Source organism: Pelmatolapia mariae, linkage group LG2 (genome assembly GCF_036321145.2).
Source record: "Pelmatolapia mariae isolate MD_Pm_ZW linkage group LG2, Pm_UMD_F_2, whole genome shotgun sequence".
NCBI classification, from domain to species: domain Eukaryota; kingdom Metazoa; phylum Chordata; class Actinopteri; order Cichliformes; family Cichlidae; genus Pelmatolapia; species Pelmatolapia mariae.
The window spans coordinates 21,382,739-21,404,963 of NC_086228.1; the positions used below are offsets into that span (position 1 = coordinate 21,382,739).

At 38.0% G+C, this 22,225-nt stretch overlaps 1 protein-coding gene across 7 annotated transcripts in view; it reads left to right on the plus strand.

Annotated features, from left to right (window-relative positions):
* The window catches only part of diaph2 (diaphanous-related formin 2), a 350,677-nt gene that overhangs the window by 180,076 nt on the left and 148,376 nt on the right, over nt 1-22,225 (plus strand). For all 7 annotated transcript variants that reach the window (XM_063494477.1, XM_065469810.1, XM_065469812.1 and 4 more), the window contains 2 exons: nt 13,895-13,996; nt 20,430-20,524. In XM_063494477.1, coding sequence (XP_063350547.1) covers nt 13,895-13,996; nt 20,430-20,524 — 197 coding nt within the window. The remainder of the gene's footprint in view (nt 1-13,894; nt 13,997-20,429; nt 20,525-22,225) is intronic.

Consider the following 22,225-nt stretch of genomic DNA (forward strand, 5'->3'; position numbering starts at 1 on the left):
GTCATGTTTTGGAGACAGGGTGATAGTATTACATTAGATGGGAAAGTACAGTCATTCCCCCATCACGATTTTCACTGCTACAGAAAATAATGCAGACCCCAGTCAGCGGGGCTGGCATGACATACGTGAGTTAACTGTGCTCATCTCGGTCATCCTCCTGTCCAGATGTGATGTATTTTTCATACATCTTATATATATCTTATCTATATCTTATTCTTTATAGATGATTTAGAATTCTCATTGAATAGATCTTTTATCTGGATTTTTTCTATATATTTAATTTGTTGAAATATATAACATGAGAAATCTAACTCTTTTTTTTTCCTTCCTTTATTTTTGCTTTGATGGATAATGGAAAAAATAAACTCCTTGTTTTACGTCCGTTCCAGTCTAGCTTACAGCAACAGGCAGATGGTAAATTCAGAGTTAACTGCTGACAATTACTTTATCCGGCATATGAGATATACAGCCAACACATATTCCTGTTGAATTCCTGCCCAGACTTCAGTGCAGCGTGTTTTGTCATTTCATGATTGTCCTACCCTTTAAGCAACAAGTAATACACAGCATTTGTTTTAAATGAAGATACTCAAGAGAGAGATTAATCAGCATTAAACACCAGGACACGTACGCATATGTTTTTGTGTTTAACTAACATTTTTTTAATCTCTATTTAGACCAATCTGGTGGCATGTTTTTGTTATAGTTGTGAAATGATGACTATTTTTTGTTTACAAATTGTTTAGAATTTCTGAATTGCATTCATTCTAGCCTTTATAGTTAGACATCTGTGGTCGGTTGTTGCTCTAAAACACCTACTGCAAATAAAGTTGAAAGGAATGGCAATTTACTGGCTACATTCAAGATGGTCTGCCATTACTGTAGACTGTGTTTGTAAGTGAAGGGAATGGGGGTACATGTAATGTATCCACTACCTTCCACTATACACTTTGTTCTCCTGGGAAATGAAGCCAGTGTGGGCTGCTTTTAAATCTGGGGAGTCCCATAAGGCAGGGGCCCATCAATGGCCAATGGGAATACTCTGTGAGCTCCCAGCTCTGATAAGAAGACAGCTACCTACAACAGAGGAAGAGGATGGACAGAATGAATGAGGCTGGGAGACAGTGTGCAAGAGAGGAAGAGTAAGGTGCTGCCATTATTTAAGGGAGAACAGGTGAAAGTGGGATGCTGCTTATGCTTTGCTTTAAAAATGAGCCTAATTAAAACGCGTGGGATACTAGCCTATTAAATAAGGATGGCATGTATCATGATGATGGCATAAACACATTGTATATATATTTTTTTCATTTGTTCTGCAACTTTGACACACTCACACAGACACATGCACAGGCAAAGGCTATAAACATTGGGACATTTCATCCCGCATCTGATGAAATTGGTAGGCAGAAAAGGTGTTCTGTCCTTCACTGGTGGCCTACTTTGAAAGTTAAATAGAAACTACTGGAAAAATAGAATGCCAATATAGTACTTAATATGCGAGCATATCAAGCTAGTGCAATGCTGTGGAGGCACAGCTGAGAGGAATATGAAACTCCCAGGCCAGGTGCTTGGTTCCCCCGAGACAGTAGGGACCGGAGGGTTTGGAGAACAGAGGAGGTGTTTGAAGTCCTGGAGGACGGTGCTGATTGTGGGTGGTATGGGAAGTCATAAGTTGCAAAAACACATGCTGCCACCTGGTTGTCTGAAATAGGCTGCAGATAACTGGTTGCTGCAGTTATCTGAGCCTGAAATGCATGTGCAACTTGGAGGTGTTGCAGATTCATTTTCTGTGTTCTTGTTTGAAGTTCTTATGAAAGAGGATTATAAATTTTTCAGACTGCAGAATTGGAACTGTCCTCTGGATTCATCCTAAAATGAAGGAATGCCATTTATTCTTATGTATATATATATATATATATATATATACTTCTTTTTATGTTTTTTTTTTTTTTTGAAGTAAAGGTATTTGGAAAAATTAGATACCGAATCCAGCAAATATCAGAATTAATGCAAAGTAAGTATAATTTATGCACCTTAGTCATGCATTTTACCATATATTATAGCTCTACCATTGGTAGATCTATAAATCAAAAGTACGTCTATAGAGCAATTCGAAGGTTGTGGGAAATGAAAAATGAGATGCTGGAAAATATCTATCTATCCATCTATAGGCATAGCCAGACAACTCTGAATTCCATGGGTTACATGGCTGGTATGAGTCTTCTGTATATCCCCTTTCTAGATGAATCTTTCTCCACCTTCAATAGAGGATTTATCCGTTGCTGTTGATTCTGTGAACCTCTACTTTTCTCCAGTCCCAGCACTCCTACAAGGATCTGTGTGAATCAAGCGATATGGTTGGAAGCAGAAAAGGAATAAAAAATGGGAATTTAATCGTGGTACACTTTTTCTTCATATGAGTCTTGATCAGTAATACTTTCAAATTCTAAAAATGTTCATTCTTTTGTCTGTCTGACTTTAGAAAAGTCTCTGAATTATGTCATGTTTTTCCACATTGGCTTTTAAATGACTGAATCGTTCCAGAGAGCACACTATAACGCATAGCAGTCACACCACTCAGTGTCGTGAAGTAATCATCAGTACATATTTTTGCTACAGTACATGTTGATTCACGTGGACGCATTTCTCAGGTGGAGCCCAACAGTTCAGAGGCTGCTTAGTGAATGACAGCAATAACCGTTCAGAGCAGCAAATTGCTTAAGCGATGTACTTACATGTCAAAGCACCACAAACCCTGCCTTTTAAAGCCGTAATGGCAGTATTTTAGTTTTTTACTGTGGTTTCACCAGAGTGGTATCTTAAAAGCACATCAAATGTAGAAATATCATTTATTTGGGGGTCGAAAAAACTGTATTGTACTGTGCCGTATGTGCAGTTGCCCTGCAGCTTTCCCTTCTTATACAGTGACAGTGTGCTAGTGTGTGGTTTGAAGTTTGATATTGTGTTTTCAAATGTTTCATATTTTGCAGCGTACCGAATGCTGAATACGATATGTTATGCACAGCATATTAAGCATTCAAAAGTTGCACAATGGAATAAACAGATAATGTGTATTAGTGTAGCTTCTATATGAATGTGTATTGCTGACCTTTTCTTTCATTTCAACCCAGATCTGTCTTCTTTGCAGCTGGAGAAATGTCATTGTGATTTTTTCTTTTTCTTTTTTTGCTTCTATGATATGTCTTGGCGGATCCAACAATTTTTCTTTGACATGTATGCACTTATGCTTTAATATGTCAGAGGGAAATCGAAACATTCACAAAATCTACCTGACAGCTGCCACTTGGCTGGAGATAAACATCTGGTACTCACACAACCTGCTGTTGTTTAAGGCTAGTAAGGATAATGGATTTTGTTGTGAAACACTTTGGGAATTTGCATTAATCTTTTGTTTTTCGATCGTGTATTCCAGATGCAGCTATTTATGTGCATGCTCTTTTATGTGGACATTTTTATTTTTTGCTTCTAAAGGTTGTTACTGCCACACAGAAGGAGTTTTAACATAGACTCATACTAACTTGTATCAAGAAAGTAGTTCAGAAGATATCGGAAAAGTGATAATTGGTGTGCTATACATTACCTCTGCTTTGGCATGACTAATTTTATTAGCTTCACTAATTGCATTCATGCAATTCTTAATTTAGAGCATCATGTTACAGCAACTTCAGGTGTATCAAAATAGTGAATGTGTACAGACTTAAATTATTTCAGTTTTATTAGTCTTTAGTGGAGTGTGCTGATATAGATTGCCTCCTACAAAGATAGAGGTTGATTGTGAACTGAAGGTAAGGGCAACTACTAAAACTCGAGGTCAAAAGCATGGTCTTTATTAGTTTCCTCCATTTGCTCATACACTTCACTATACAAGGAAATCTACACTTAGTGACTTGCTTGGTGCTTCAGCAGCCTTTTTACTGCTAACAGGTCAATACAGAATCCCATCTGAGTCATCCAGGCTGCAAGGTAGCAGCAGGACTCAAACACATCATAATCAGACCAATAAGAGGTGAGTTGCACTTAAAGGGTTTGTGCCCCTGCAACAATAGCCCTAATTCTACTGCAGAATCCAGTTACAATCACCTGACTGCAGTCATCAGATGTGGAGTGCCACAGACAAAAGCCAGCTTTGCACTGGGGCTCTAAATTCTTACTTTTTCCTACAGGGCAAAGCCAAATCTGTTATTATCACTCATTAAGCCTGACTAACCTGTTTTTATCCTTTCTCGCTAAACAAAGGTTGGATATGATTATCTGCACTGCATAACATGCAATGTCAAGGCCTTCATACTAGTTAGCCAAATAATTACAGGTTATAAGCTTTTGATGGCACAAAATTATAATAAGGAACCTTTCAATTATGTATAAAGGTGTCCATTTTATATGTGTATATTTACAGATCAGCTCTCTCAATACTCAGTCATTAAACTCTCCTTCTGTTGCTCCAGGGTGTTTTTTTTTTGTTGCGCCTCACAATTATGCTTTTTAGGTCTCTTATGGATCCTTTAGTGGCCAACAGCATGGAGTGATTTTACTAACAGAATATACCACATGGCCATACAATATCCTTTGTTTGTGTGTAAGCATGTTACAACGCAGGCTTTCCGAGTACCAAAAAAAGCAATATCCAGATTGCTCACATTTTTCATTTTGACTCTCCTGGTATCTTATATGTTACCTGGTTGTTTCTCATTTTACATGTGTTATTACTCCATGTGTAATTAGGTGAATCTCAACCCAGTACTATATTTAAAAGTCTGAAACAGATATAAAAAAAAGTAGCAGCATGATAGTTGTTCTTATTCAAGAATTAATACTGTAGGAAAACAACACACACTATAAAATATAGTGCTGAAAATAAAATAATAAGTGTAGCTGGATGCAATCATAACACAATAGCAAGTAAGAGGAGACATCAGATGAATCAAAGAAAAAAGCTACAGATATATAAAGTATTAGAAATATAAATATAATAGAGTGCAAGGAGAAAAGAGAAAGAGAAATGATCCTTGTAAACCTCGAGGCAGGTGAGGAGCTCAGCAGCTGTGGTTTTGGGAGTTTAATGTAGTTCACGACTGAGTGCCTCTCTTTACACTCATGTTCTCTTTGCCTCGATTTACCTCCATTCTCAGATGCTGCGTGGCGCATCTTTAATCAGGTTATGTCTGCTTTCACACCTTCACGTTCCCACAACATGCTATTCTGCAGCTGTGTGAAGAATAGCCATCAGATAGTGACATGATTGAAACTGTAAACATGTAGCTTTGAGAAACTATACACTTTTGTGTTTTTATGCACGTATGGAAGGGGGGAACACATATACATTAGTGGCAACCACATAACCAGCTGTCCTTTATGTAATAGGGATCTTACAATTACACTGTATTTTCCTATCCCTGTGCTGATTGCCAAGGATAAACCTATTGCTGTTAACAAGCGTGAAGTCAAGCTGCCAGGAAAAGAAAAAGTCATTTCCCCCTCCTCTTGTCCTCATCTCTCTGCAAACCTTGACATTTTCCAGCACAGAAATGTGAAGTATTTCTTAAGTCCTTTCACGCCTCAGTAGACAAATTGGATCAACCTATCGGTTAACCTTCACAAGAAGAAGAGATAATACTTGAGCGCATTTCTTAAAAATAAAACATAAGCATGGACATCTTTTCCTTGTTTGACAACCTTTCATACACCAGTCTTCTTACCATTTTGCTTAGACATATGTTGCCTGTAAGTTTGAGTTTCCAGTTTTTAAGCAGTAGTGGTTACAAAGAGAGCTTACAGTTGCATAAGCTGATCTGTCATGATTTTTTAGCCATTAGTCTAAATGCTATAGACTTTTTACAAGTTGCATCTTGATCTGAGGACTTGAAAACAAGATATATCTATTGTGGCGTGGTGGTAGCATAAGGGTATTTCTTGTCATTTCACGACAGGAAGTGTTTTGGTATAAACCTCATGGTCAGCTGGATCCTGTTGGTGTAGGCGCTTGCATGTTCTCCCTGTATCAGTGTGAGTTTTCTCCAGACACTCTAGTTTACTCCCACAGTCCAAAGACATGCTTGTTAGGTCAACTGGTAATTCGAAACATTGGGTGTAGGTGTGGAAGCAAGTGTGACTGGTTGTCTGTCTCTTTGTGTTAGCACTGCAGTGCATTTGTCCACAGTGTACTCTGCCTCTTGCCTGATAGGGTCCAGATGGATGGATATATTCATAGTGTCACAACCTAAGCAAAAGCACAAGCAAATGCAGTAAAAATGTAGTTTACAATAAAGATGCCGAATGCCCTGAGACAAAATGCAAATGAAAATAAAACACTTTTTTTTCTTCTTTGTTGAGCATCCTATTTTCATCCTGAAATAATGAACAAGCAATCACTAAAAGAAAAGAACTGGGGTACCCATGAGAGAGAGAGAAAAAGGGGAAAGAATAACTGCTTTATAAAGGGAAAAAAAAGACAGATTATGTTCTGTCAGCTGACAAATGTACAAAATGCAACCCTGTCGAATATACTCAGAAAGTAGGACAGTCACTGCGCACACAACCCAAGCAGTGTTTTTCTCTATTAGACAGTAGAAATCCCAGAAAACAAAGAAACAAACAAAAAAGTAGTAACTTAAAAAGCACAATTAGTCTTTGTGCTAGAGGAATGCATTTTATTTCAAAGATGAGACCCTAAATGGAGTGCCTAAACTGCAATTTGAGTATTCAGAAAGACTCAAATGTTTCTTGCTAAACATTTTATTTATTTATTTATTGACATTTGATGATAAACCACATTTCATTTTATACATCTACAGTAAACACATTAAATCCTACATGTGAATATGACAGTCATTGGTTTAGCTAGGGCTTTTTTCCGCTGGTTTTGCTTTTTAAGCGTCTCTCTGAATCCCCACAAGTAAAACTGACATCCATACTGTCTTGTAACCTCCAGTGAGACAGCCCACAAACATCTTTCCTTGTATTTCTTTTAAAAGTGACCAGCAGTACAGGTGCACGTCCTAAAATCTCCAACTATTTCAGCTTCTTTAAGCGTACTCGCTGGGCTTGGTCCAGTGCAGCATTGAACTGGTGGAGGTAATAGAGACCACAGGGACATCAGTAATCCTACCAGTTGTCCATGGAACAGCCTTAGTTTCAAATCTCTATTCTTCGTCCCCCTCATAGTCATACAAGCTGAGCTTCAGCGTCTTCTCCTGAATGCTAAAGTTTGGACTGCGTGACAGGGTCTTAAAGAGACGGCAGGTGCAGTCATTTGGACCATCAGCTAGTGCCTTCCCACCAGCGCCCAAGCGTATTGGGTCACAGCAAAGTGCTTTGGCATAACCAGAGAATGGTTTCTCAGAACTGATTGGATGTCAGGCTCAATCCATTCACTGCCCCCAGGAGCATGTCTCCATGACCAATTTAAGAGAAAGAGTTGGAGCCTTCCCACACTCCCCTGCCTGTGAGAGAGGGCAATAGTCATTTGTAGATGTGTGCAGATTAACTACACGTGTTAAAAGGCTACACCAAGCCTCAGGTGATTAACAGTGCTCAGAGTTACTGATTTGCGGATTTCTTTTTCTCAGGGTTACTTTGTTGTTGTTGTGTTGTTTTTTTTGTTTTGTGTAGTTGATGATAGTTTTTTACTGTATGTTTTGAACTGCACCATCATTTCTCCTCCCTGCATAAATATAATCCTCAGTATATTAGATGAATTATTGACTGTGCTAAACTATGTGGATGCTTCCAGTTTGGATAAGAGTTTAGGTAAATCAAACTGACACCATCTGTCTCTGGATTCATAACATCTTTTGTACTCTTAAATAGATCCTAGATATACCCCCAAATTACAATAATAATACACTACCAGTTAAGTATGTCATTATAAATATGTATAACCTTGTTATTCCTGCTTTAACTGACAAAAACTTATAATTTTTATGGGAAATATACACCATTTGCAGAAGTCCAGGACACTAAGGGAGATCTGTCTTGTCTCAATTGGAAGAGGAGGTGTTTTTCTCCCTGGGCTCTGCTCCAGGCCCAGCTGCATACCTTCCACCGTGGGCTTAGCCTCTCCCTGCATACTGAAAACATTACTGGCCATAGGTCAAAGCGTCACTCTGCAGGACTCATCCTGCATTCTATACACACACCTTTTATTTAGACATCTTGGATAATCAGAACCAGATGCTTTCAGATAGTAGAGCCGATAACTCTAGAGAACTATAGTGAACTTGAAAACTCATATCGTCATTTATGATTCAGGGTGCGCATACATATTTTCTGGAAGTGTGTTTTGACACAGTGGTGTGCTCACACTAATATTTAACACCCTATCCACGGTTACCATCATCATAATCATTATTAGCCACTTCCCCCACTCCCTTTTATCATTAGGCATGATGATGATTGCATGGTTGAGAGCTACATCTACATCTCTCTCTCCCACCCAACTGCAGCTTCATTCTCATGGCTAACCTTGAGCTGAAGAGTCTTTCTAAAATAAAATCATCTTCAACGTTTTAGTTATGTCAAGGTTAGAACCTAGCAAAGGAAAAAAGTGCTTGAATTTGTTCTCTTGTTGCTAAGAGATTTGGTTTTCCCAATCCACAGGGAACAATTGATCTAATACAAAAAGAGTAAAGATGTATATTCATGCAAATGTCACGTGTTAACCGCAGTATTCTGTTTTAACAATGCTGAGTTTGAATGGGGGATGGGGCTTTTTTGGCGTTTTCATGGTCCAAAAGTGTGTACTCGGGGGGTTGGTATTCACACAGTGGTTTGACTTTGGCTTTGAGAGTGAGACATCTGTGTAGCCCTAGTGTATTAGAGAAACTTAGTCATGGATTTCATTGGTCATATGTTAAGTTTAATTCTTGAGTGTGTGCTCTGTTTTTTTTTTTTCTGTTTTCTCTAATTAGCAGCTGAAAAGTCTTTACCCTCTCATAAGACATTTAACTGGGCTCCTGCTCATTATAACTTAGTCCACAATTGATAAGACAGCAAGCATGAATTGATGCTACCTTCACTGTATACATGCCATTCACCCCACCAAAATGTTTTACAGAGTCATTGTTTTAAACTGAGATGCTGAACATGAAAGGAATTTGCTGGCTACTTTGCGCTCTGTGTACACACCACGCCTCTGTGGAATTGTTTTTTCTGTGACTGAGGCCAGTGACTTTTCCTCAGAATCCATCTCCTTTAGACAAACTGGCAGCTCTCCAGTAGCTCAGTCCTCAGTGTGAGTCCCTGAGATGGAGGACAGGGCACATGTTTGCAGGCAGATTGCACATTTGAAGGAATAAATTGCTTTGTAGAGGACCAGACTCCACATTGCCTGTTCCACTCTGTGTTCGTTTGCCTTTAAATATGTTTGTTGAAGACCTGTCATCTGCAGTTTTCTGTTATTTCTTTTCAAGGCCCGCTTATTTTCTGGTGACTGGTGCTGGGGCTCAGCCGGATGGTCTGTGTCCGGAAGTGAACATGTGGTAGTGTTTAGCTTTGTAATGCCCTGGGTTTTATGGACGTCTTGAGGGAGATATTGCATGGAAGGCACCCAGGATAGTGTTTCTGGGCCAACAAACAGACTGGATATCCAAGTGTTGGAGAACTCTTGTTATCACAGAGTTTCCCAAGGGTATACCTCAGTCCAAGGCCCACAGAGAAGGCTTAACATGGAAGCCAAGTCATCTTTAATAGGCCAAGTCGTTTTTTTTCCTGCTCAAACATTCACGTATTTTTTTCATTAAAACCTCTATCAATTTGGTGACTCCTTTTGGCATGGAGCAAGCTTTAACTCCCCCTCAGTTAATGTAATGTGTTACAATTACAGTCACCAGAGGATTCTCTTCATGTGGTTATGCTGGCGCCAGCAGAATTTCCATGTGTTTTGTTTAAACATGATTTCAAAACATTTCCTCCCCGACAGTTTTCTCAAATCTTTTCAGCCTTGTAAGTTAAGATGTAACAACAAATCCATGTGAATTAAAACTACTTTTAATTCACTGGTACATTTTCCATACTAAACATGCACAACCCATGTCATGTCAAAAGCATTTGACCCTGTTGTTTGCCTTGGAGAACAATACAGCCCAAGAATAAGCTTCCTGAAAGTTGAGCTTTAGATAGTACAGTAGGGTGCAAATTTCAATAAACGTTTCATCCTTCTTTCATGAACTGAGTACTCTCGATGAAAAATATATTCCTCACCCAGACCATCGCCCAGTTTTACCAAATAACAATAATTACATGATTATATTAGCTTTTAATTAGAATTCTGTTATCACTACATTTTCATCTGACTGCCTGACCCAGAAATAATGTATCTATGTGATAGGACTCCATTGTACACAGAAGCGAGGAAACCAACAAGCTGCCAAGAAACCTCCAACATTGTTCCCGCCACAAATGGTGCTTCGCTGCATGATTGCTTGAAAGATTCCATTAACAAATATAACTGTGTGCATGAAAGATGTCATTGTTGTGAAAGTATTACATTTTAGCCACTGGGCAAGTAATAAAACACGTCTAAATATTGACACAGAGTTTGATCAGCTGCTGTGGCCCTACACAGTTATGCAGGTTAAGCTTTCTTGGCAGAAAAGGAGTCACACACATTCCCAAAGTTGAATTTTGGTGGAAATAAAAAGTAAAACTTTTGTCAAAATTTAACTTTGTCTCAAGCCATGTGGAGTTTGGAATATTTAGTAACTATCTGACAGCTCCTGTGTTTTGAACACATGTACAGAACTTCTTTATTGTTGCGGCCAACCATCTGGTTATATGCCACCTATAGTCATCCTCCCCACACACCTGGGACTCCAACTAGTGTGGCAGCTTGAATGTGTGCAAGCCCTCCAGGGCCCATCAGTCCACATGCAGTGCCCAGAGGAAACATGTGACATGTGGCATAATTGAGTCAGCCAGCAAATACTGTTGCAGAAATCAGCCTAGTGATGCCACTACTCAGTGCCCAGTGGGAGAGCTCTGAGCTGTATAGATGGTTTTAGAAAAAAATATATGCCTGTTTCATATTATAGAGGGCACTGTTTTTATGTTTAATTCGATATAGCACAAGGCCCTTGGGAATAGGGTAAAGACAGCTAAGGCACTGACCAAAATGGCCGGGATCACCTCGCTGAGAATTTGAGGTACTGAAATGAGAGATTCAAGAGGCCGTGTGGAAAATATGGAGGTTGAAAAGAACACTTTGGTGCCAAAAAGCAGCCTCCTCATGGCTCAGTTTGCTCTCTGTCTATGGGGCATTGTTTCCTCGTATTTTCATTTATTTATTTTTTTCCTCCTCCTCAGATTCTTTGTTCGTGCCACATAGGAAATGAAGGATGATTTCTTTGTTGGTTACTGGCCCTGCACTGTATATTGGATTTGTTGTTTTTTAACTCATTAACATTTGTTTTGCGTCTTCTTTGAGGAATACAGACGTTCTGGCATGACATAAGATAGATAGATAGATAGACAGATAGATAGCTAGATAGATATTATTAATTATTTTTAGTTACTAGTAATAGTACAGTAGTACAGTACACCAAAATACTTTAGTTATTTAATTACTTTGTAGAACAGTCATTTATTACTTTTGGCTTTTTCAGTAGTGCTATTGCGTTCCTCTTAATTACTTGTAATTGTTAATAAAGGTACCTTCCTGGCAAAGATTAAACTAAAACACTATCCATTAAAATATTGAAATAAAGTGGGATTTTCTCTTATGACATTAACTTAATTGCAAGTATGTATGAGGGTTGTGCCTTGTGTAAAACACTTAAAACACAGCCACTAATGAATTGGCTAACATCCTCTTCCTAAATGCATTTATGAATTCTCAAGTCCCACGTCTCACCCTTTCTGTTGGCATGTGCACACTCGTGTATTATATTGCAAGTTAAAGTGCTGTGTTCTACAGCCTCCTGAAGGACCATGCTATTATTTTGACAGAAAATCAAACCATAATACTTTGTGTAGCATTTGTATTACAGTTACAGCGTTTTACCAATAGTAAACAACTGCATCCCAAATGTCATGTGCGTCCTTGAAAGCACTTGAGTTAGGCAGGTGCCTTTAGCATTCCTTCTTCTGGCTGCCCAGGAGATGTTGCTTCTTTGATTCTTTCTTCAAATATGCAAGCCAGCGCTGAGGGAGCAGATTGTTTGTTCTAGATTTCCTGGGAGACTCCCACCTTGGGCTTAAACTGAGCAGTTGTGATGATTAGCAACGAAGTGTGCTGCCTCTCATAAACCACTGGGGGAGAGCGAAGGATCTAAGGAATCTTCTCTCTCATATTGCTGCATTTTTATTCTGAAAAGTCTCTCCTGTACTGTAATTATTAATCATGGTTTAAAACAATCAGTGTCAAGTCCTGGTGAAACTGTAATTACAGTTTCACCTGGACACAGGTGTTAAAGTTGTCTGACAGTGCACCTGAATTCCACCACAGAGGCTTATTTTGTATGAATAAAGTAGAATTACGTTCAGTATTAAGTTCAGTATTCTATGTGAAATCTCACAGCCAACTAAGTTATTAGGTACTGGTCTTATTATTTTAGACTTTTTGGACATTTGATAATTGTGATAGTGCTGTCTACCGTTATGCTATTTTCCCCCAGCTTCAATAACATAGTTGAGACAAACATTAAAATGCTTTGATCATGAGCAGATTCTTCTTTCTGAAACACATCTGAGCATTTAAAGTCCAGCAGGTGATAAATTCATAAAAATAATTCATCATGACATTTAAAGAGTCTAGTTTGCCAAACAAAATAAAAAAAAGGGCAGCATGTGTATAATTCTGTCCCCTGCAGGCACTCATGTTTTTAGACAAATTCGGTGTTACTGCAGTACTGTTATTGTGGTGTTTCCCCAGTGTGCAGACTCAGTAATCTGTCCATTATGAAAACATAGGGTCTCTTCATTCTTAGACAAATTCGTCTATTGTGTTCAGTCACAGACTTAATACCATTTTTTGGGATTTGTGGGGGCTAACACAATTATCTCCCTGGCTCTAGGAAGTTAACAGGCAGGGCCTAAGGGAAGGAGCGGTGCTTATCAACCATCTACCCACTGTCACAATGACAAAAGTGTTGGCACATGCAAATAAAGATAGGAAAGTTGTCTGCAAGACTTTCCTCTGATGCTACAGATGATTATATTGCATATTATGTAGTTCCACTTTTATGTTTAAGGTTGCTAACATCAATCAGTTCTGCCTATCACCAACCTTATATGACATATGTTAAGGACTGCAGAAAGCAATGCATTCAAATCAGTTCCACTGTAGAGTTGCCATATATTGCTGCTTATGTTTATAAAATGGCAAAAACCATGACATAATATTTGTGCACATTTTTACCTATTGAAGGTTTATTTATTTAATGTAACGCATTTAGAAACGGTGTGACTGTTTCTTATATATTCAGTCATTTATTTCAGATTATCACATTAAGTGTAGAATACATCACAGGCTGATCAGTTAGATTGCCTGCCAAATGTTTCAGCAGTAGCTGATTTGCTTTTGCCTTTTGTTTAGAGAAAAAAGATGCAGGACCAAAATACTACTTTCCGGGTACTGAAGCAATGGTTTTTAATTGGTTTATGCCATCTGTTGGCATCTAACACATGTTGTCCTGTACGCTTACTTTTTAATGTGCATTGAGATTCTAATGTATGCAAATTAATTATCTTTCTTTGTTTTGAGAAATGGTGGAAAAATTTGTTTAATGTCATTTAATTCTTGCTTTTATACAATGCTGATAGCAGTTAGCTTCAAAATTTTGGTTAAATAGTATGCTCTTGTCCCCAAAATGTCTGAGTATTTCTTATGTTATGTATCTATATATCTACGTATATAATATTTCTTTTTTTTTTCTTGCAGTGAGAAAAGACCTGAAGGATGAAAATGAAGAAAAAGTGCCACAATTTAAGAAAAAGGCAAAAGAGCTTCGTATCTTGGATGCCAAGACTGCACAGAATCTTTGTAAGTAGATGCAGTTATTTATCCTACAGAAATGAACCATAACCATAACTGAATGTCCTTCCTCAGTAAGGATGGTGTTTTGTTGAGTTTTTTTTAATTGGTATGTAGTGTTATATTTGTGTCCAAGCCTTTTGATTTGTAAAGCACAATTTTGTTAGAACTGAATACTAAATTACATGTAGGTGTTTAAAATCACTTGTGGCCGTGAGTAGCCTGTTTACCTAGTACAGGTGTATTAACTCACCTTCCAGGCTTCTTTTTATTTTGCTCTTCAGTTTACATGCAAATGATCTAGAAAAAAACAGACAGAACTCCTACTCCTTCTTCTTAAATAGTGTGTGTGCTTGTTAGCTTATCTGCCTGTCTGAAAGATTTGGTATAATATAGCTCAGAGTGACAATGTAGATAATAACACCTCAACAAATATGAATGTCACATGTTAAGATTATGCCAGTCAGTTGGTGCTTGCTTGTGTAGGCTCTCTCTAGGTACTCCGAGACATGTGTGTTAGGCCGTAGGTGTGAATGTGAGTGTGAATGAATTGTATGACTAGCAATCAATCCAGTGTGTATCCTGCCTTTTGCCCCATAACTCTCAAAATAGGCTCCAGTCCCATGATGAAATACAAGTGGTTAAAAAAATAGATGGATGTTTAGATTGCAGTCCACTCATTTGTTTACATGTGTCTTTTACACCATTGTTATTTAAGCAGAAAGGGTGAGAACTGTAAACAAGTGATGACATATTCCATGAATAGAGATGTGATAAATTACTTAAATTTGCTAAATATTGAGCACAAGTTTGAAACACAGAAGCCTGTTTGCTGCATTTGCATGATTCTGTCATTGCACGTCATTGCATCCTTGTATGGGCTGTGACAATGTTGATAGGTGTCACTGCCATCTTTTATTATATAACAAGCAGATGGGCTTTGGATTTGACAGGAGGCAAAAATAAGAGTGTAGAAAACCTCACCTTAAGGAAGGAAATGGGTTGGAAGCATGTTGTTGTACTCAGTTATGCAGCTCTCCTGAGCCGCATTGACACATACTACAGCATCATAGATCATATTCTGTGCGTGCCTCTGAACCATCTAAGTTCCCTTTACAGTTTTGATGTTTAGTGGTTTTGAAGGTCCGGTGAATGAGATATGTAGGTAGTTGGATAGCATGAGTGATTGTAATGTAAATACCATGTTATGTATTGTGGTATAGCAATCATGCGTACCAAAGTCTGATCATTTGAACTTATATTAAGCTTCATGTTGGCTTTTGACTTTAGGGTCAGCCCAAATTAGAGAAATTAACTTTTTGATTATTTGAATGTACATATGAACCTTGTTTAGGAATCATGAAAAGCTGTAAGCTAGTAAATTCTTTATTTGAGGAAATTTCAATGAAACACTAACATATGTTCTTTAACATTCTGTATTTTAAATATTTTAAATATTTTAAATACAAGAGAGAAGTTGACCAAAGTTAAATTACTACTTAATGTTTAAGAGAATTGTTCATTACAGTGGCCTGCTATTGTACTGAATGTATACATCACATCTTACAATAATGGACAGAAAAAATGCAAGCAGAATTTGTTAGGTCTTAAGACTTGAATGGTTTTGCATAGACATTTTTTTGGGGGGGTTGCAGTTAATGGATAGAAGCTTTGACATAGTGTAGCCCTAAAATTTTAAACAATATATATATATATATATTAGGGGTGCAACAATACTCGTATCGATATTGAACCGTTCGATACAGTGCTTTCGGTTCGGTACGCATATGTATCGAACAATACAAAATTTTTAATTTATTTTATCAACTTTTCTTCTGACGATGCTGTCTGTAGAGAGCGCAGTGGATCTGCGTTTGACTTATCCGCCTAGGCTGTACTGTCGAGTGCAGATCCACTGAGCGCAGCGCAAGCTAGCGAGACAGAAGTTAAGCTGTTGCAACATGGCAAATTGAACCTCCCCCACCCTCATTCAGATCTGGCGTTTGGAACTATTTTGGTCTTCATGTGAAGTATGACCCTGAAGGTAAGCGCGTCATGGACAAAAGTAAAACAGTATGTCGGATGTGCCACACAATGCTCAGTTACATTGGTGGGAACTAGTGCTTAGCGCAGTTTGCTCGTTAACGTGTTGACGCCGTCCAGCCCCACACACGGGGCGATCCGCGGTAGCTCCTTAACGAAGATTTGCCCTGTTGTGGCGTTAACGTCATTTCAACGAGATTAACGCTGACAGCACTAGTGGGAACACAACGAATATGACTGCACATTTACTCCGACATCATCCTAGTGCAAAGACAAGTGGAAGCAGACAAAAACAACAAGCAGGCATGCTACAAACTTTACCTGAGTCATTTAGACAGCCGTTAGCACATGATTCTCCTTATGGGGACCTGATATGTTTAATATGCTGCTGAGAGTATACCCCAGAAGAAGCGTATAGTATAGCTTTTATTTTGGAAAGAGCCATTTCTCTGTAATAAACTCTCTTTTTCCAAAGATGAGTGATTTCTCGATCAGATAGATTTATTTTTTTATTACTTTGTTGTTTCAGCAACATTAAATTTAAAAACTGTACTTTTGAGTTAAAATATATATTTGTAATTTTAATAAATGACAAAAAGACATGAACATTTTTTTGTATCGAAAAAATATCAAACCGTGACACCAAAGTACCGAACCGAACCGTGAATTTTGTGTATCGTTGCACCCCTAATATATATATATATATATATATATATATATATATACATATATATGTATATATACATATATATGTATATATATGTATATATATGTATGTATATATATATATATATATATATATGTATGTATGTATGTATGTATATATATATATAAGTGACAAAAACATACTTTGGCAGGTATTTGGCCTGCCCTTTGAAAGCAATCCTCACCAGAAGTTGGGTTTAAATCTTGAAAAATATGAACAAATTGTCATGAAACGGCTGTGTGCAGCAGGCAGGAAAGGACCCAAATGCAGACTCATAGGCGGAATGTGAACTCAAAACACAGCTTTATTTGCTGAAAATGGAAAATAATACAAACAATACTGGGAAATAATAAGAACTAAGCACATGAGGAAGCACACAGAGAGACGCACAACCATGAGGGAGATCGTGACAGAGTACCGAGGGAGACGCTGACATAAATACATAGAAGGATAATGAGGGAAGTGAGAACACACAGGGAACACAGCTGACATGAATTCACATGGCGCCACACAGGTAGCAAAACAAGACACACCGAACGTGGAAACAGAAGACCTTCACAATAAAACAGGAAGTGGAGGAGCATGATACAGGAGTGGAGGAAAGGCAGACGAGAGGGAGCGAAGGAACATGAGGGTGAGAGAGAAGGCCCATGATGGGCTGGGGAAACATAGAATGGAACACAAGGAGGGAAACAAGATGCATGGGCTCATAGAAGCACAACACAGACACACAGAGGGAGACACAAAGGGCAAAGACACAAGGGGGAACCTAATAATCCAAGAAATAAACAGGGACAAAAAAAAACTCAAAAAAGAATAGCTAAAACTATAAATGAACCTGAACATAAACCATAACACCAAAATATCACTGGAATACAAGAAACTCAAAATGCTGGGTCAAAAGGACCCAGAACCATGATACAAGTATAAAATAAGTTTACTTTGACAGAAATCTCTTAAGAATATGCTAGCCTGAAACTGAATTTAATACCACAGATTTTCAATAGAACTCATAAAGGCAACGTAAACATATTTTTAAAAATTATGCTTACACTATAGTTAGTTAGCTTACTAATAATAATTACAGTGGCTTGTCAAGACAATGTACTACAATTCATATAAATTTTAATCTCATTCAGTATGTCAGGTGCTTCAAGAGTAGTAAATCTCCTACTCAATATACTTTCCCAACTGGAACAAAAAAGTACTCGACACAATACTTTTCTCTCTTTTATCACTTTTCTCTGCAGCTGTTTGTTTGTTTTTTAACACAGCTTGTGCGCAACGTAGCAGCTGTATAAAAAGAATCAATAAATGGAAAACCTACATAAAATGCATACTTTTTTAATTTAAGATTAGCAAATAAAGCTGGATTACACAGGCAAGAAAATATTAAAATATAAAAAAATATAAACAATATATATTTTATATATAATATTTAAGAATTCATGTATTAAAACGGCATGATATATGTACCAATTGGTTTCTCAGTGAAGAGTTCCTGCAATTCTGCTTAGAACTAGAAACCATTGAAAACCAGTTGTTTCCACTTTTTTCCAAAACTAACAAAAATAATTAATGCACGTACAGAATTCCAATGCATTTCAAAAAGTAAACTTGCAGGGCAGCATGCCACCTGTTTTCACTTCCATTGGAGGTATTTAAGCTTTGTCTGCTTTTGTGTGTTTGTGTGTGCTATATTCACTATTTCTTTTTTTTTCTTTTTTTTACTATAAATGCAATTTTGACATCTTAATGTACAGTTTGTCTCTATTCTTGCTGGAGAAGAGAGTTGAGAGCTTTAAGTCCAGAGGGACACTTAGAGGTGGGGTCTGCCTAAATGAGAGAGTGTTGTGAGAGGAGAGATGCAAACCGTGCGTTCTTGTATTTCCTGAAAAAGAAAAAGGACTGGAGAAAAAGCATTTTGCGTAACTCAGCATAGAGCTACGGTACTTAATAATAAATGTATTAGACCACCTTTCATAAAAACCAAGAAAACACAGATATTTAAAAAATCTGTCAAAAACGAGTTTAAAGCTGAAAATTATATTGTTACTTATTAGACAAATAAACAGAATTCATGTTTATGTTGCTCAAATTAATTCATCGAGCATAACGTTCAACTGTTCAAACTATTTTTTTCTATTCAGGAAAGTAAATAACTGCAATTTGACGCCTTAATCAAAAAATAATAATGTGTGTTACCCTTTTTTATATTTTTTTTTTTGAAAAACAGTACATTTGAAAATTCATGGATAACAACAGTAATTATATCATAGCATTAAAAATGTCATGTCGATTAAAGTACTTCTACATGCTGGCGGATTAACCATTACAGAAACATAAAATGATTTTGGTACCAATTACCAATTACCAATGCTATTCATTTAGAGCAGCTATGCCATAAACCTTACATTGCGTGGTCTGCTACATTTGCTATTGTATCTCTATAGATATAGTATCACTTATAGTATCACTTCCTATCCCTTTTCAACAGTACAGAAAATGGAACATGAGAGTCAGATGTTTGATTCCTATATCAGTAATGCAGTAATGCAAAGCTCCTTTGTCTACAAACTAAAGCCAAAAATACACCTCAGTGCACCTGGAAAAACACATACATACTAATCCTCATGGGTGAATGTGCAGGTGCAATTTTTTGCTAAATTGTGCACCAAAACGGCATTGTGCTGCTGAATCTCATCAACACACCTACACCTACACCATCACAGGAAATAAGAACCAGGTGCAAGCTGATAGCACCAAATGTTGGATTTTCAGCCTGGAACTTTTTTTTTTGCCTTCCCATCTACATTTCCCTCACTTTGAATCTCCAATATGTCCTAGTATCCAATACATATGACCTTTGAAGGGCGACTCTTAAGAGAACTCAGTACTGAATATCCAGCTGTAGGTCTATTGAAGAGACAATAAGAAGCAAAGACAATGTCCTTTATTTGACAAAAAATGTTGAACTGAGGAAAGGTAGGTATATTATGTAGTGAAACCAGAAAATGATGCTAGATGTTATGGGACTAAAGCTCTACAATACTATATCGTAAATCAAAGTGATAGCAATGGCGTGTTATGCTATAACTGACTTAAATGCAGTAAATACTCTGTGTATTAAGTAGCAGTAGACTATGAAGAGCTGAAAAAAGGACGCACTCCTTCTCTGTTGCACGTCACATACAGACATCAGGTCCCAGTGCTTCAGTAGTTAAGCAGCTGTTGAGTGACTCTCCTCCAACTCATTACCAAACCTCCATGTGTGACTTCCACCTGGATACACCATCAGCTCCACTTTTCAATGTAGCCACCCCACCTGGAGTGTGAAACAGCCATGAGGCTTTCCCCTGAGGCAAATTCACTGGGCACCTTCGTATCCACCCTTACAAAAGCATGTTGCTGTTGAGATGACACAAACACTCCTACAACTAATTAAAAATATTCTCATTATTAGCATTGTTATTATTACCTGTCACTGTTTTACGTGTTATTGTTAAATCGTGATTTTTTTTTCCTGTCCAGCTTTTGTGACACAGACTATCCAGTCGAAAGGCAGAAAATGCATTAGTTTTTCCAGGTGGAAAGTTAGGTCTGTGGTCATTTTGTGCTGAAATGTCTCTTTGAAGCCTGTAGTCTAATAAAAAAGGGAGAGGAAATGACTCTTTTCTGTCTACATCACAACAGCAATTTTCTTGGGCTCGTTCCGCCTGCCTTATGAAGAGATCCGGGACATTGTGCTGCAGGTAGACGAGGACAGACTGAGTGAATCACTCATCCAGGTAAGACTGATACTCAGTGTGGTGTGTAAGTACCCCCCTTCCCCCCTTTTTTCCTTTCTTTTTTACCCTTCTCTGTTACTTTGTAGTCTCTAAAAAATGTGTGAACTTTGTGTGTGTGGAGACCTGGTGTGGTCTGTTTTTTTTTTTTTTGCACAAGTCAGTCTTCTCATTTTCATGTGGACCATAGACACCCACCCTTTATCCTATTACAATGGATGGAGAAGGTGAAGGCTTGGCAAAGTCTCCTCAACTCCACCCCCATCTCGTCTTGTCTTTGTTTTAAACCGTGATTAATGAGCTTTCTAAAGGCTACTTGTTTTTTCTATTTTATTTTTCTCTGTCTCAAAAAAAAAAACATTAATTGAAAATAAGGTGGATGCACTTGAGGTGAAGATGCATCACTGTGTAGCCTGAGCCTCAATCTGTACTAACATTTCTTGCACTGTCCTTGTGAGTAAAGCAGCATGTTGGCTTTTATTACTGTTTTATTTCTGCAGTAGGAGGTGTGTACCCTAGGGGTGAGTAGCAAATAGAACATTTGATTTCAGTATAATCTTGGCAGTGATACACTGCTTTCTGTGCATGGGTGTGTACAGAAGTCTTTTTTTCCCCTTTTCTTTACTTTACAACCAGGAGTGGACATTGTTCAAGTGGCTGCTGATTTCAAGCTTAGGTCCAGAGAAAGGGGGAAAAGTTCTCAGTCCCACTGGCTCTAAGGGTGCTCTGTGGTGTCTGGCATTGGGACAGTTGATCCATTGGATCCTGTGGTTGTGAGGTGGGCTTCTTTGGATTGCGTTTGCTCTGACACATCCTGTAGATGCTCAGTCAGATCTGTATAATCAGTGTCATGTGTTCCTCAAGTCATTCCTGGGCAATGAGCTGGATCACACTGCTTTTGTGTTAAAGTTTTAGTGGGTTCTCAAAATGCAGCTGTGGTGTGGAGGTGGGTGATTACTTGGTTTGCACCAATGTTTAGTAAGGGAGCACATGTGCCAACATAACGCCCACATAATTCCCAGGACCAAAACTTCTCCAGTATAGCTGTGCATCGTAACAATGTGATTAATGTTATTCAATTCACTTGAAAGTGATCTTAATGTTGCTTCTGGTTGGTATATTGTATATACCAGTATATATCCTTTACCACCAAAACTTGCACGATTTGTACATCAACTAATGTAAATCCTGCAAAATCAAACCTTAAACTGACTAGGTGAAAGCACAGCCATAGGGTGTGTATGACATGACACACATCCCTCCTCTTTGGGGGAGGAAAAAGTATGTTAAAGTACTAACACATTGCCAGTACACACAGCACCATATATATATAGAAAGTGATGAAGAAATAATGGCTTACTGTTGCAAAAATACACCAATGAGAAGTGTGCTAGGGTTAGTCATATGTAGCTTTTTCAGCATTCAAACAGCTAGAAAGAGGTTTTTTATTGTCCCCATTTACTTTCTCCATTTTACTCTTTATTCAATGTGAAGCAGGACAGTGGGGTTTCTAACAAAAAGGCTCAACAGGGCTTAGGAGAATGAGCGTATGACTCAGTAAGAGCATCTGAAAACCAAGCTAATGTCATGAAATCTAGGGGGAGCCAGGGTGACCAACCGGGTTAACTTATTGGTACAGAAGGGGCGCACATCTGGCATGTATGTCACTGCTGGTTAAATAATGGTCTGCGTGTTCTGAAGTAG